General features: G+C 41.2%; 1 protein-coding gene across 19 annotated transcripts in view; it reads right to left on the bottom strand.

Annotated features, from left to right (window-relative positions):
* Window positions 1–17,074, bottom strand: part of KMT2C (lysine methyltransferase 2C) — a 336,413-nt gene that overhangs the window by 104,063 nt on the left and 215,276 nt on the right. For all 19 annotated transcript variants that reach the window (XM_073334588.2, XM_073334594.2, XM_073334591.2 and 16 more), the window contains one exon: window positions 3,421–3,540. In XM_073334588.2, the coding sequence (XP_073190689.2) occupies window positions 3,421–3,540 (120 nt within the window). The remainder of the gene's footprint in view (window positions 1–3,420; window positions 3,541–17,074) is intronic.

Here is a 17,074-nt window from a genome sequence, read left to right as displayed (position 1 = left end):
GGAGTTTGGGTGCAGGAGGGGGCTCTGGGCTGTGGCAGAGTGTTGGGGTAGAGGAAGGGGTACAGGGTGCTGGCTCTGGGAGGGGGAGGTCAGGGCTGGGGCAGGGGCTTGGGGTGTAGGAGAGGGTATAGGGTCAGGCTCTGGGAGGAGGGTCAGGGCTGGGGCAGGGTGAAGGAGGGGGTACAGAGTGCTGGCTCTGGGAGGGGGTCAGGGCTGGGACTTGGGGTGCAGGAGGGGGCTCAGGGTGTAGGAGGGGGTATGGGGTGCTGGCTCTGGGAGGGGGCTCAGGGTTGGGATGTGGCCTCCCGCCAGGCAGCACTTACCTCTGGCAGCTCCCGGTCTGTGGTGCAGAGTGGCTGCTGCCAGCTAAGGCAGGCTCCCTGCCTACCCTGGCCTCACGTCACTCCTGGAAGGGGCCAACAGGCCCCTGCAGCGAGGAGAAGGGGGAAATGGACATGGCTCCGCTTGCTGCCCTTCTCTGCAAGCACTGCCCCCGCGGCTCCCATTGGCCACAGCTCCCTGGTCCCGGCCAATGGGAGCTGCAGGGGCGGTGCTTGCAGGCAGGAGCAGTGCATATAGGAAGACCCCTGCCCTTCACCCGGGGCTGTACTGGCCACTTCCGGGAGTGATGTGAGGCCAGGGCAGGCAGGGAGTCTGCCTTAGCAGCAGCACTGCTACACCACCAGAGATCACGACTGACCAGTCAATCGTGAGTAACTGGCTGGTGATCACTGCTCTAGACCCATGTGAATAGCTTCCGTTAATATTCATAAGAGTTCCATGGATTTAAGGTAACATTATCGCCTCAATAGGGCCAATAGTATTTTCAGATATACCATCCCCTATTTTTATAGAAGATATAGAATAGTGGTTCTCAGCCAGGTGTTCAGAGCCCCCTGGGGGGACGCAAGCAGGTTTCAGAGGGTCCTCCAAGCAGAGCTGACATTAGACTTGCTGGCGTCCACAGCAGAAAGTCGAAGCCCCAACCCTTGGGGTTGAAGCCCAGTGCTCTGAGCCCCGCCACCCAGGGCTGAAGCTGAAGCCTGAGCAACTTAGCTTCATGGGGTCCCCTGTGGTGTGGGCCCGAAGGCAGTTGCCCTGCTTGCTACCTCCTAACGCTGACCTTCACTTTTATACACAGAGAGACTGTTGTTGCGGCACAAATGGGCTGTGGAGTTTTATAGCATGTTGTGAGGGCCTCAGAAAGAAAAAGATTGAGAACCCCTGGTATAGAAATTTGTGGTGATAGTTATTGCAAGGTAGAATCCAAATATTCCACTAGTAACAATATTATTGGAACTATAAATTAAAGTAACTGTGCACTGTCAGGCAATGCAATCATACAGCATTTTAGAAATAAGAATAAGGAAGGAGGTGTTGATGGCTAAAGTTTCTTTAAGTAGCCAAGTGAAATGTTTAATTTCTCCCCCTCTCTGTATAGAGTGTAAAATATATACACACTGCATAGAAGATTCACTTTCTTTAGAAGTAAAATGCTTGGACAAATTCCTAACATTGCGTGTTTTAGATTGCACATCAGTATTTTTATTTTCACAAGACTAACAATGTGACAGAAATAGCACAAACCTGTATCACTGTTAATGCTGGACATTATGCTGAAAATTAATGTTTCAAGCAGAAATAGCTAAGATAATATCAAATTAAAATAAAGCAAATTAGCATGATAATTAAAGTGAGATGAAAATAAATCAATTGAAATCAACATCAACCTACTTATGGTTTTATATTTTTTCATTAAGTTTTCTCTCTCTCTCTTTTTAGCGTTGTAATAATCCCAGTAAGGGCATGTCTACACAGAGCAGTAACATACACTTTTATTTATTTTTTTGGGGGTAGGAGTGGGGGTGTTGTAATCTCCAAAGCACGCCAATGTGTTGTGTGTTAACTGGTCCATGTAAACTCTGCTGGTGTGCACTAGAAGTTCTCTAGTGTGCTTTAATGTGGTGCTGTTTGAAACAGCATTATGCTAAAGCACACTAGGGAACTTTCAGTGCACAGCAGCAGGGTCTACACTGGCCAATTATTAGGGTTGCCAACTTTCTAATCGCACAAAACTAAACACCCTTGTCCCACTACCTGCCCCGCCCCTTCTTAAGGCCCTGCCCCAAGGCCCCGCCCTCTCCCTCTGTTTGCTCTTCCTCCACCCTCACTCACTTGCTCATTTTCACCACACTGGGGCAGAGGGTTGAGATGTGGGAGGGGGTGAGAGCTGTGGTTGGAGGTGTGGGGCTCTGGGCTGAGGGGTTTGGAGTGTGGAAGGGGCTCAGGGCTGGGGTTCACGGTGCGGGAGGTCTCTGGCTGGGAGGTGTTGGCTCTAGAGTGAGGCCATGGATGAGGGGTTTGGGGATCAGGAGGGGGCTCTGGCCTGGGGCTGAGGGGTTTGGAGTGTGGGAGGGGGCTCAGGGCTGGGGCAGGGGGTTGGGGTGCGGGCTCTGGGGTGAGGCAGCATGCAGAGCCACTTGACCCTTCCACCCAGGAGCCAAGGGATGTGTCACTGCTTCCAGGAACTGCGGTTCCTGGCCAATGGCGCTGTGGAGCCAGCGCTTGGGGTGGGGGCAGTGCGCAGAGCCCCCGTGACCACCCCTGCGCCTAGGAGCTGAGGGACATGTTGCCTCTTCCAGGAGTCATGAGGATCCGGGTAGGGAGCCTGCCAGCCTCACGCCAACTGGAGTTTTAATGGCCTGGTCAGCGGTGATGACCAGAGCCGCCAGGGTCCCTTTTCGAACTGGTCTTCCGGTCAAAAACCGGACACCTAGCAACTCTACAATTAATGCACATTAGTGTGCTTTAGAAATCACCCCCTTAAAGTGTGCATTGCTGCTCTGTATAGACAAGCCCTCAATTTCTTTGTTTTTTTTGATGGTAGCTATCAGTGGGACAGTAGCCTGGCCCCTTCTAAGACAGTCAAATAGTTTTTTTCTAAGTTTAAACATATGTCACTGTGAATGCCTTTTGAAAAATGTCTCCACAGCAACACACTTTGCAACAGCCCAGAGCTCAGTCCTTTTCAGTCTGGCACTCCTTACTGCCAGCAGTCTTCAGGACACACAGACACACTCACTCTCTCTCTCACTCAAGTAACTCCTTGACAGCTATTTAACAGCAATAGCCAAAAAATAGTGAAGTACTAAAACATAGTTCATTAAAAATTGGTAATGCAAATTATCTTGCCATATAAAATTCAAAAGTTATGCAATGCCATCACATTCCGTGTATGCTTTAATAAATTTATATTTTTGTAATTTAAAAGCTTCAGACTTTAACAGTTTTCTTAAAAAGTCAAAGTTAACAGTGATAAAATGGAAGATTAATTCAGTTGATCTATACATAGTTTTCATTAGTAGGCTCTATAGCAGAAAGATAGCAATGGATACATGAATATAAATACAAATTATTTACCACTTTGATGCTCCAAATGGCACTGCCAGGAAGCTGTCTGGATTTAAAAATGTCCCGACCTTCTGAAATGTCTGGGGACCAGGAAGGTGGGCTCACTGTATTATTGGTACTCCAAGCCCCCTAGGATACGGCAGGTGAGAAAATAGATGTATAAAACTCAGCAACATAAAAATAAAGAAATAAAAATAAAATAAAGCAAGCAACTAAAAGTTTCTGAAAAGCAAAGCACATGCAGGCATAGGCAATTTCTCCTAAATTTACTTAACTGCTAAACTAGTTTATATGGGGAAAATTTCAACCCGCCACTGAAATTTATGTAGAGAAAATTTCAACCCTCAGTGAGGTTAAAAGGTCTGCAAAGTGACTTTAAAAAAACTACAAAGTGAAAATGTGAGAAAAGAGGGTTGACTGATGATCATCATGTCATAGACAGGAATCATAGCAACACAGTAAATCTCTAAATTTCGGATCACCATGCCAAGAAGATACTATTTTGAGATCATAGATGGGTTTTGAGAGTACATTCCCTTCCATATCTCAATCCACATCTTTGAAGGAAGAGACGGCCTTGTATCACTTTTTAAATATAAAATTATTGATAATCAAAACAACATGTAGGCTGAGAAGCATGTAAGACACAGAGATAAAAATAAAACTAAAACATGAAAAAAAATGAAAAATAAATGTGAGCAGTTAACAAAATACCTCTGACCTGCAAGTACACCACAAACGTACAATTATAAAAGCTCACACCTATAAATCATAATTCCAATTTTTTTATATTATAACAAACTATAATATCAAACAATGTCTAACATAATATAGGATATATAAAGCTGAATTTTAAAAACATAATCATAGTTTTATTTTAATTTGTATTTATACAATGTCCAGCACGATGGGATTCCAATCTGATTGCGGTATTTGTGTACTACCATAATATAAAGAGTAAAACAACAAGAATAGGATTAGCAATACTGTGCTAATTTAAGGGTGGGTGGAGAAACCTGCTGATGTTCCTGCAGTTCTTACTCAGACAACAGAATGCATCCGATGAAGTGAGCTGTAGCTCACGAAAGCTTATGCTCAAATAAATTTGTTAGTCTCTAAGGTGCCACAAGTACTCCTGTTCTTCAGACAACACTGTTATTTAAGGCAGTAGAAGTTTTGCTTGAACTCTGTGTAAGGACTTCAGGATTAAGGCACAAATGATTTACTAAGGTAATTTCATTTTAAATTTACAATTTAGCATTCCTACAGAATAATAAATTATACTAATTTTAACACTCCTTTGGAATTAAGCAAAAACATAGCTAAGATTAAGATTTAAATGGTATAGGGAAAAATTGGTTAATTTCCAAAAAGACTACATTCAGCAATAATTTAGGCCCCTAATCCAGCATGTGAATAGTTCCAACTATTCACATATGTAAAATACCTACACACCACAAGTGTTTGCAGGATTGAGGCCTTAGAACATTGGCCTTTGTGACAATAAGTATAAAGAAATATACACTGGCTTCACACATCACAAGTTTTTAAAATGAAATATAAAACAATGTCAAGCAAAATAAAGTGATTTGGGAAACAATTTCTTTTAAATCCAATAGCTGATTAAAACTTTTACTTCTGTCAGCATTAGTCTACATACAGAAATTGTAGCACTTTAACTTTACCAATATATTTAAAAGCTATACAAGTCCCCTAGTGTGGACACAGCCATAATAGTATAAAAGTGCTTTATATGAGTACTGTATAGCTATTTCTGCATAGGACGGGGAATAACTTTTACTGATATAACTGCTTCCATCGCAGGGGTTATAGTGGTATAATGATATTGGTTTTAAAAGGAAAAAAGCACACTCTACCTGAAATAATTATACTAGTACAAAAACTGTGTGTGGACCAGGCCTCAGTAAAAATAAATCCCCGTCACCTTGTGTGTGTAACAACTCCCACTGAACTCAGTGGAAATGGAAAGACTACCAATGAAGTTAAATTTCTCTGTGTTGAAAGTATTGTAGTTTTACCAATCAGTAATTTTGTTGAATGGTAATTATTTTTATCAATAACATTAATTGTCAGAATAACATTGTCAGAGATGTTAGCAGATCAGGAGCTACAGGAAATTTAAGATGTCAAGTCTTGGCGACTAGTCAGGCTTCTCTTTAACATCAAGGGAGATAGAACACTAGCTTCCAGTTTGGGCAAGAACAAGATAATTTTCCAGAAAATTAAATTAAAAATCTTTCTGGGATTTCAGATTTGTTTTTCCCCTAAAGAACTAATGTTCATTATTTGTCAGGTATTTGTTCTTTACCCATAACAAAATAATGGACATATTCTGCATATCAAAGTCCTCCCCTCATCCTGTGTTTATAAGGGAGAGAATACACCACTTGAAGGCCACAATCCAAAGATCTCAAAACACATTACTCAAACTACTGTTTAAGACCTAAAACCATTTAGAGTCCTATTTGAAATATATTAAATAATTTTGCTGCAGAGAGAACATACTTCTCCAGAAATTAAATATTTCAAGTCAATTTAAAATGTAATAGAAATTTAAATTTGAATATGAAATATCCATCTTTCAAAACAAAATGCATTATATATGATTATGAACCACATTGTTATAGTTTAAATTTCCAATTGAATCCAAGTTTTATTGTAGCTCAGAAACACATTTGAATTCTGTGTTAGATAAATTTAATTAAAAACACACCACTTCCACAATAGTATGAACAAATTAATTACATCAAAGAGATGCATTAATTATATTTTGGCTTTTAATTAATGCCCATTACAGCACAACACTGGAGAAAAAGTTCTATTCAGTTCACTTATATCAAAACCATGGTAATAATTATGTACTTTGACATAAACAGGAAGTTCTCATTCTCCATCATATTCTTGAGTCCTCAGAACTGAACAGCACAGCTGCAACTAAATTACAACAAAAGGAAACAGAACATCAACAAAGGTCAGGATAGCTTACTAAATCACCAGTGGCTGTGTTTAGCAACCGAATGCCTCCTTTACGAAATATACTTTAATCAGAAATAAAGATGAACAAAACATAAGCTTTCATCTTGTTTCAATGTTTAATAAAATACCACATATGATCTTTTCAGATTGCAATTGTGTCATTTCTAGTGAGAGGAAAAACAATATATACTGGGACTCTGAAATAACTTGATAGTTATAAATCTAACTCTTCTTGTATTAAAAACAACCCTCCTAATAACAATAAAAACATAACAGCCTCTTCCCAGCCCCACATACCAACAAAAGTCCCCTCTATCTAGGTTCTCACATCAACAACCATGATCATAGTATCTGAGCACTTCCGCTGTGATTAAAAGTGATTAAAAAACCACTACAACAGAATACACAATAGAAAACATATACAATGAATGCAACACAGTGTTTTGCGCTCTCAGTAGTATGGACAAAACAGAATCTGTATAGGTCAAAATCATTTTGGGGAAAGACTGTAGAAGAGGTTTCACTGGGATAGTCTTAGGAGGGATCTGCTAAAACCCCTTGGGTTGGACTCAGATATATAGAGAGATCTCTTTAATACTATTAGAGAGATAAACACTACTAGGAATAAAGAAAAGGAGTACTTGTGACACCTTAGAGACTACCAAATTTATTTGAGCATAAGCTTTCGTGAGCTACAGCTCAGAATAGTCTCATAATGGGAGACTAACAGAGACTGGAGAATAAATGGTAGGGTCCACTTATTGCTGGATGTGACAAATGACAGTTTTCATTGTCAAAACATTACTGAACCAATAATGGGTGATTCAATTTCAGACTTGGTTTTGGTAAGGAGTGAGGACATCGTAGAAGAGCTGATAGTAAAAATAACCTTGCATCAAGTAATCATGAGTTGATTCAGTTTAAATTAAATAGAAGGCTAATCAAAACCAGGTTATCGGCTATGTTTTTTTTTTTTTTTTTTTTTTTGCTTCAAAAGGGCATTGTTTGGGAAATTAAAGGAATTAGTAAAAGAAGTCATTGGACAGCGCACGTCTTAAATGTGGAAGAGGCTTGGAATTTCTTGAAGTCAACTATATGAAAACTATCGCAATTTGCATCCCAAGCAAGGGGAAAAAAATGAAGGGAAAGGCTCCAGATGAATAGCCACCTCGAAGGCGGTTCACAGTAAGCAGAGAACCTAAAGGGAATGGAAAAACAGACTGATCAGCAAAGAAAGCTACATCTTGAAGATAAGAAAATGTAGGAATAAAGTGAGACTTGCTAAAAGTCAAACAGAATTAGCTTATGTGAAAGAAATTAAGAAATGTTTTTACTTATATAAATAAAATGAGAGTAAGGAAGAATGAGGATGGGCCACTATGCAGGGTGAATGAGGAAGAGTTTATAGATAATCTAGGTATGCCCCAAAAACTAAATGAATACTTTGCCTCCGTTTTCAATACGGAACATTGGCAAGAAATCAGGATGGTTGATGGACATGAGTGCACAGAAATGGAAATTACCACATCTGAAGTGGTAGAAAACTCAAAGATCTTAATGTGCTCAGATTAGGGGACCAGATAAATTCCATACCAGAATACAGAAAGAACTGGAACATAAGATTTATAGTCTGGTAGCAAGGACTTTAACAAATCTTTCTATTCAGCAGTACTACTGTAAGACTGAAAAATAGCTAACGTTGTACCTATATTTAAGAAAGGGAAAATAAAGTAATTGGGGCAATTACAGACCCGTTAGTCTAACTTCAGTGGGATATACGATTTTGGAATAAATTGTGAAGGAAAGAATAATTAAATTAATGGAGATAAATGGAAAAGGGGATATAATGCTACATGTGTTTACCAAAGGCAGATCGTATTAGACCAGGGGTGGGCAAACTACAGCTCGCGGGCCGGATCTGGCCCATCAGGGCTTTGGATCCGGCCTGCGGGATTGCCTCCAACGGTGCCACAGGCCCTGTGCCGCTCTCAGAAGCGGCTGGCACCATGTTCCTGGGGCCTGGGGGGGGGTAGGGGGGGCAGAGGGCTCTGTGCATTGCCCTTGCCACCAGCCAGCGCCCCCGCAGCTCCCATTGGCCAGGAATGGGGAACCGCGGCCAATGGGAGCTTCGGGGGAGGTACCTGGAGGCTTAACAAGGGCAGCGCGTGGAGCCCTATGCACCTCCCCCTCCCCCCCCCCCCCCCGAATGGGCTGCTCAGGGATGTGGTTCCGGCCGCTTCCCAAAGTGGTGCAGCATGGGGCCAGGGCAGGCAGGTAGGGAGCCTGCCCTGGCCCCGGTGTGCGTTGCTGCCACACCAGAGCTGCTTTAGGTAAGCGGCGCCGGGCTGGAGCCCGAACCCCTCCTGCACCCCGCCCCCCAACTCCCTGCCCTAAGCCCTCTGCCTGCACCTCACACCCCTCCTGCACCCCAACCCCCTGCTCTGAGCTCCCTCCCGCAGTGCGCACCCTTCCTGCACCCCTACCCTGAGCTCCCTCCTGCACTCCACACCCCTCCTGCACCCCAACCCCCTTCCCTGAGCTCCCTCATACACCCCACACCCCTCCTCTGCCCCAATCCCTTGCCCTGAGCCCGTTCCTGCACACTGCACCCCCTCCCACACCCCGCACTCCCTCCCGCACCCCAACCCCCTGCCCTGGCCCTGCATACAATTTCCCCACCCATATGTGGCCCTCAGCCAAAAAAGTTTGCCCACCCCTGTATTAGACTAACCTGATTTCCTTCTTTGAGAAAATAACTGACTTTTTTAGATAAGGAAGTGCAGAAGACTAATATACTTGAACTTCAGTAAAGCATTTGACATGGTACCACACAGAAAATTATTAGTTAAATTGGGGATTAGTACAAGACTTGAAAATTGATAAGGATTTATCTTATTCAGTATTTTTATTAATGTCCTTGGTACAAAAAATAGGTGTGTGCTAATGAAATCTGCTGATGATAAAAAGTTGGGAGACTTGCTCAATACAGAAGAGGACTGAAATATTATATAGAAAGATCTGAATGACCTTGAAGACTGGAATAACATAAATGGAATTAAATTCAATAGTACAAAGTGTAAGGTCATGCATGTAGGGTCTAATAAGAAGAATTTCTGCTACAAGCTGGGGGCTCATCAGTTGGAAGCCACAGAGGAGGAGAGACACCTGGGTGTGTGGGTCGATCACAGGATAACGATAAGCCACCCATGTGATGCGGTTGCGAAAAAAGCAAATGCGATCCTAGGATGTATCAGGCCAGGCATTTCCAGCAGAGATCAAGAAGTATTAATGCCATTGTACAAAGCACGGATAAGACCCCATTTGAAATGCTGTGTACAATTCTGGTCACCCATGTTCAAGAAAGATTAATTCAAACTGGAGCAGGTACAGAAAAGAACTATGAGGACGATCATGGGAAATGGAGATCCTCTCTTATGAGAGAAGACTGAAAGAGTTGGCTTGTTTAGCTTAGCAAAATGAAGGCTGAGAAGAGATATAACTGCTCTTTATAAATACATGTGGGGGTGGGGGCGGGAGAGCGAGGAACACCAGGGAGGATGAAGAGCTATTTAAGCTAAAGTACAATATTGGCACAAGAACAAATGGATATAAACTGACCATGAACAAATTACGGCTGGAAACTAGAGGAAGGTTTCTGTCCATCAGAGGAGTGAGATTCTGGACAGTCTCCCAACAGGAGTTGTGGAAACAAACAACTTAATTAGTTTTGAGAGAGATCTGGACAAATTTATTAGTGGGACTGTATGACAGGGTTGCCTGTGATGGTGGTAGCAGGACTCAGCAACCCGGTGGGGGGGGGGGGGAAGTCCCTTCCGGTTTAAATCTTGTGTTCCTAATGCTGATGCTTTAGGGCTTCAGATGATCACCTGCAGGGATCAGGAAGGGATCCCCCAAACATATTCTGGGGGTTTTTTTTAGTCTCCTTCCTAAAAAACCTCAGAGATGGCCACAGTTGGAGACGGGAAATTGACAGGGTGGTCCAGTGCTCTGAGGTGGCACCAAGCATTCTCAGTCTCTCATGTGCTTAGCTGTCTGGTTGCTGTTCACATGCTCAGAATCTAAGCACCATATATGGGGTCAGGAAGGAATTTTCCCCCAGGTGAGATTGGCAGTGACCTTGCGGGGAGGTTTCCATTTCCTCTGCAGCATGGAGTATGGGTCACTTGCCAGGATTAATTGGGTACATCTTACTTAATCAATTCCCTGCCATTGCCCGGGTCCTGGGCATTTGGACGATCTTAGTCCCTCCTGTTCTCCGCCTGTGGCACATAATAGTTTAGTCTCTTGTTGGCTGTAATACTTTGGTCTAATTTGGGTTGTTGAGTTTAGCGTAGGGTGTTGGTGGTGGCCTGTGGTTTTCAGGAGGTCAGACTATATGACTTGGTGGTCTTTTTTGGCCTTAAACTCTATGACTCTTGCAGAGCTTAGTTATCACATTATAAAATCACTGACAAATCACTAAAAATACGTTACAAAGTACAATAGCTATTAGAAATGTGAGGTAGACCATAGATTGATTCTACTCAATGTTTGCCTGATGAAAAAAATGCAAAATCGGTTGTGAGATTACTTTGTAGTTAAAAATTTAATTAAACTAAAACAAACCAGCAAAAACACACCAACCTGAAAGCACCCATAAATTACTGTGCTTAGCTACTTAAATAACTAGAGCAGTTATTTCAATATCTTAATTTTAACTACACAGAGTACTTTGCAGTAAAAATTTATAATTCTAGTATTAACATTAAAAAACCCCCACACAAATATTCAGTTCTCTATGCTACATTCTTTTTACAAGCTTCTCTACAGGCTCATATATTAGTGTTAAAATACAGGATACCCTGTAATGGTATGTATACACTGATTTCATAGGAGGATTAGATAACGACTTTCATAGATAACGACTAATGATCCATATCATATTGTCAGGAGAATTTTTTTTTTGGTAAAGAATATCCCCAATATCATCCAAGCCACATACTTGCAGAGAAAATTTAGCCCTGAATTGTTTACGTGTATGGAAGTGTTTCTCCGAGTGTGTGTTTTCATTCCTACTGGGTTCAGGAAAACAGGACTTTATGTACATACTTTATAAACAAACAGGATTGCACCCAAGAAATATTCGATTCTATCATCATTTTCTCCTACTAACGGAAACAACCCAGAAAGGCCCCAATTGGCTAGCCTCTCTTTGGCCCAAGCAGCAACAGTATTATTGCCATAAATGTACATTTAAATGGCACCCATCAATTAATTATGTGAATGTTTATTATACTAACTAATCTCAGATGTTAGTTTTTAGTACTTTTAGAACAAGGGTGCAGATATATCATACTTCTCTTACAATGTGGTGTTTGTGACACATTACTAAGACTCCACTCCAGAAACAAAGCACTTAGGCCCCAATTCAATAAAGTATTTAAGCATGTGCTTAACTTTAAGCATGAGTAGTCCCACTGACCTCAACATTAACAAGTTAAATCATATATTTAAGTGCTTTGCCTGGATTAGAGCCTAGGCAAATAAGGAAAATACTGTAGGGTATTACAAACGCTATCTACTATGGAGGGAGGATGAGGTAGAATGGGCAGCTCAGTGAACAATGTGTCTGAGATACTGAAGGATTTTTTTCTGGAATGTATATGCCATATAATAGAGTACATGTGAACATTTCTCTCTGTCCAGAAGTGGGCATTGTACTTGGAAGAGTGTTTGGGTAGCCCATATATAATAAGTGGGAGGCAGATTTGTCAATCTGATTTCAGCATGCAATCATGGGTTTATCTAGGAAAAACAAATCTTATGGTCAATTTGCTATATGGTGGTTTCGTGTTAAAAGGATTAATTGTTCACAGTTGTGGACCAGGTAGGCAGAATTATGGTTATTTCTGGAACCTTAATTATGCATTCTTAGGCTTTCATTTAATATAAATGTTCTAGTAAATTTTCTTTCTGAAGAAATTGATAAGGTAAGGTTACACTTACAAAGCTTAGCTTGAGAATTTGCTTTTAAAAATTGCAAAGTGCTGTTTCTTCCCAATACTATTTTAAGTTTCTCTTGCAAAAGTTAGAAAAGAATATAGAAATATCTTATTACCTTGCACATTCACATGTAAACTGAAGACCTCATTTGTAGGCAAAAATCTCATTTAGAAAAATTGTTCTCCTTTGTAACGGAGAACAATTGAGGCAGTTTATCTATTTGTGTATATGCCAAACAAGTATCTGAAACTTTGAAACAGTGCTCTGTTTTAGTGTGATTATAAATTGACATAAATACATGAATAAAATACAGTGAGAAGCCACATACATGAGTACAGATGGAAGTAGGAAGGAGATATGCTGAGAGCCTAATCCACCATATCTTATGAACAGTAGGTATCTTAGGGTGAAATCCTGGCCCTGATGGAATCACTAGCAAAAAACCCACGGACTTCAATAGGGTCAGAATGTCACTCAGTTACCAGTTCTGCTAATATAGAGCTTAAAAGCTCCATGAAGCAGATGTTCCACTGGCATTTTTGCTCTTGCTTAAAAACTTAAAATTTCCTCAACCACTCTAGTGGGTGTCTCAACTACTGTGAAACTTCTAAATTCCCTCAAACAGATGGGTCTCTCTGAAGAGCTATGGGGAGCTCTCTTTGTTCCTCAAAGAGTCTACAGACTGCCAGCTTCCCAGTAAAGAAAGAAATGGTGGACCACAGGCCCCTTACTGCCTGCCTGTTCTCCCACATTGCGGCCTGTGAACCTCTCATCACTCCATAGCCATCTGCGGGTGGAGGAGATGGAGGTAGTTGCAAGTCAGGACAACCTGCAACAAAAGCTAAGAACAATAACCTTGACATTAGGGCATAATGACCCACACAGGCAGCTGGTGATTACAGTCTGATATTTTTGCAGTCTTTCAGGAAATTCCAGGATACATGAGAAGAAAAACATAGCTATAGCAGGTCGAGGGCAGCTGTAGACCTCCTAAGCATAGTTTCCAATACTCAGAACACTCTTTCCTGACGGAGTCTATCCTCTAATGTTTTATTTGTTTGTTTGTTTTGGGGGATATTTTAAAATATTTGATTGTCTATCTATGATTTCAACTGCTGGCCTCCCTGCACTAAAGAATTCCCATTGTGTGTGCACGGCAGGGTGGGGGAAGTGGTCTGGTATACATATGCATGCCTAGAAAAATAAGCATGTCTATTGCTTTGTCTTTTCTGTATAGATCGGCTCCACTCATGAAGGTGAGCCAGGGAACACAGCGCTGGAGATTGTTCACCCTACTGCACTCCACGGAGGTGAGAAGGGAAACCTGGCGCTGGGGATTATCCAACCCTACTGCATTCCACGAAGGTGATCTGGGGAAACAGCATTGATTTGATTATTAACTTATTTCACCTTTAGGAATTTGAGCCCAGTTTCACTTCCCCTCTGAAGCAGAATAATGGCGGACAGAAATTGTGAAAAAAATATTTTGAGTAGCTCCCAATCCCCTTGTCCTCACTGAGGCTCGCCTCCCCTACACGGGTCCTTCTGGGTCTCAAGAATGGATTTGCAATTACCCCTCTTTATTGCATGAGATCCACATGGATAGATCTGTGTCAGAAGCAAGGGAAGGGGGCTAGGCCCGAAGGCCCTTTGCTGGACTCTCTGGGGTTGACAGAGACTGCGATGTGTCCCATGCTCTCCATCTGCGGGATGTAGCTGAGCTCTGCACGCAGAAGCATGGCTGCTGGTGTGGGCTATAGAGACTCAGGGTTGATCTTCCTTCTGGCTTCACTACCGTTATGGAGCTGGGGCTGCTTGCCCCAGAGCCAGTTTTTTTGCAATCCTTTCTGCCCCCTTTCCTGCTGTGGGAAGGATGCAAGGCAATTTCCACCAGCCTGGGCTGCATCTTGCCCAGCAGAGCCAATATCTCCAATCCTGCCTCGTTCCTTTCTTGCTCAGAGGAGAGGGGAAGAGCCTCCAATCAGACTGCGTTATGAGGGAAACTGCACTCACCCTACAGAGCTAGTCGAATTCCCCAAAGAAACACTCACTAAGGGGTGAAGCAGGAGGCACAGACCCTTCCACTTGCCTCTGCCTTTCTCAGTCCAGCTCTCTCCCAGAAGCCTGCAGGGAACACCAGACATTGCAAATGCTTCAGAGGGGATGTAGAGCTGAGGGGACAGCTCCTCACAAGGCAAATGCAGCCCCATGGACACGACTGGGGATTAGATGGACACATTATTAAGCCAAATTGTTAGTGAGCCATTTGATACAAGGTCTTGAATTTCCCTCAGAAAAGTTCTGCAGCAGGGAGACTTGGCTGAGCCACCAGGGAGGCAGAAAAAACTGGCAGGAGCTTCAAAGAGCAGGGCATTCTCCTGCTGCCAGTGACTGACAGGTCTGCTTCTGCTCCCACACTGCAAACAGGTTTACGTGTTCATTGTAACATGTCTGTGGACATTAGCACGCAGAAGTGAAATATCTATAATTTTTCAAATTAATTTCCAATGAACTCCTTGTACAATTAGTCTCAAACTTCACCACAATAATTCTCCTTTGGCAGAACACAATTTGTGAAATTATATACAGAATACTTTTGTTTCTCTGAAGGAAAGGAATTGTATCCAAAAGAGGATTATGAAACAGAAAAACTAGTGACTATTTTAACTATGGAGTTGCTCCTGTGATTCTGTAATGTGTGAATCAACTTCCAAAAACAAACTGAGTACTTGATGGCAGAGAAAGAAGATAGTGTGAATGTCTAATCTACTAAAAATTAGAAAAGTAGATATTTATATTCATAGAATCATAGAATATTAGGGTTGGAAGAGACCTCAGGAGGTCATCTAGTCCAATCCCCTGCTCAAAGCAGGACCAACACCCACTAAATCATTCCAGCCAGGGCTTTGTCAAGCCGGGCCTTAAAAACCTCTAAGGATGGAGATTCCACCACCTCCCTAGGTAAGGTGGAATCTCAATTCAGAATATCTCAGATATTCACCCCAGTTTGAAAGAAAAAACTAGATCTCTATATTTAATATCCAATTTTTTAAAATTGAGTATAATAAAACACCAGAGGATAAAAATACTGTGTGTGTTCTCAGGTACTAATGAAATATCTTCACAGGAGGTTAATTATTCTCATCCACAATTGCTGATTTGCCACAAGTACAAGATTTTTAAAACAACATTGACTCAAGGCAAATTGTATCAATGCAATTCTGGATGCTACCAATCAGTACAAAGTTTAACACATGACTTACCCAGCTGGGATTTTTCTGATTGCTTATACATTACTCTAAAGGGAAATTGTTTACCAGTAACTGGACTTTTCTAAAGCTAGTATCCTCTACAGACCCACATTCAAAAGATCTCAGTCCCTTAGCAAAGGAACAGACTAGGAAGTTAATACTGTAAAACTGAGAACCCTCATTGGAAAGAATTACTGCATTGTCTCCAGGATTTGCATACATATATGTACATATAGTACATGCCTCAGTATATAATGACCTACAATAATAGAAGAGTATAAAAGAATAAACGCAGAATCTCTAATCTCTGAGAAGTAGAAGTGCGATTCCAATGGTGAAACAATCTTTAGAAAACATCAATTACAGAAAAGCAAATTCCTTTTCTCAAAAGATAAGTATCCTCTATAGATATCTAGGTCTCTTAATTAACACACTCAAGTCAAATCTGTAACAAGATAATAGGAACAAAATTAAGAAACGATCAGCTAAGAGCACAAAACATAAGATGATCCAGTTGTAACAAAAACTAGTATAATAAATGAGAGAAAAGCCAGGTTTACTTTAAATTTATACTTTAATCAAATATCCTTAGATTCTTTCTTACTTTTTGTTCAGTCCTTCCTCAGGCAAATTTCCACCAACTTCAATGGAAGTTTGACAGAGTTAGGACTGAAAAACAAATGAGTAACAACTGAGGAGTTTAGGATTTGGACCAAAACCTTTGCAGATGCTTTTCTTACAATGAAATTGCTACTGGAATGATCCAAGTTCCAACTTAGCATATTAATGGCATGATTCAAAGTCCACTGAAGTCAAAGGGAGTCTTTCACTGACTTCAATAAATCTTAGATCAGCCTTTAGTCCTCATGTGGAAAATTATTTTTTCTCCAACTTGGGCAAAGTAAAAAATTGAGAAATAAACAAACTCTGAATGAGTTGTGTGCTATGTGACCAGTGTATTGTATTTTTCTTAACAATGTAAATGGGAGCCATTTAACCACTGGAAATGATTATCCAGACAAATCCATGTTTCTGCACACTCAAATAACCATACTTGTACTATTTAGACATTAAAACATTAACTAAATGCGTTTATTTGAATATTTGATCCATTATGACCACTCCTCAGAGTATTAATACATCCCGAAATCATGAAGTGCCTCAAGATGCATATTTCAAAGAAATGAACTGGTGACTCTTTTTTCTTTTTAAAATTAACATGGAAATTAAATGCTAAAATTATGTTATGACAACATTATGACTGGTATTTTGTTTGCTCTAGCCATAAAATTCAATGTTATGGTTCCCACAGCAATTGTAACTTGGCTATATTACACGCACTGTATATATCAAGATGTTCATGTCAATAGTAGAGGAAGTGTGCAGTATGTACAACATAACTCAGTGCTTTT

This window comes from Lepidochelys kempii, chromosome 2 (assembly GCF_965140285.1).
Source record: "Lepidochelys kempii isolate rLepKem1 chromosome 2, rLepKem1.hap1, whole genome shotgun sequence".
Taxonomy (NCBI): Eukaryota; Metazoa; Chordata; order Testudines; family Cheloniidae; genus Lepidochelys; species Lepidochelys kempii.
This window is presented reverse-complemented; position numbering and strand designations above follow the sequence as displayed.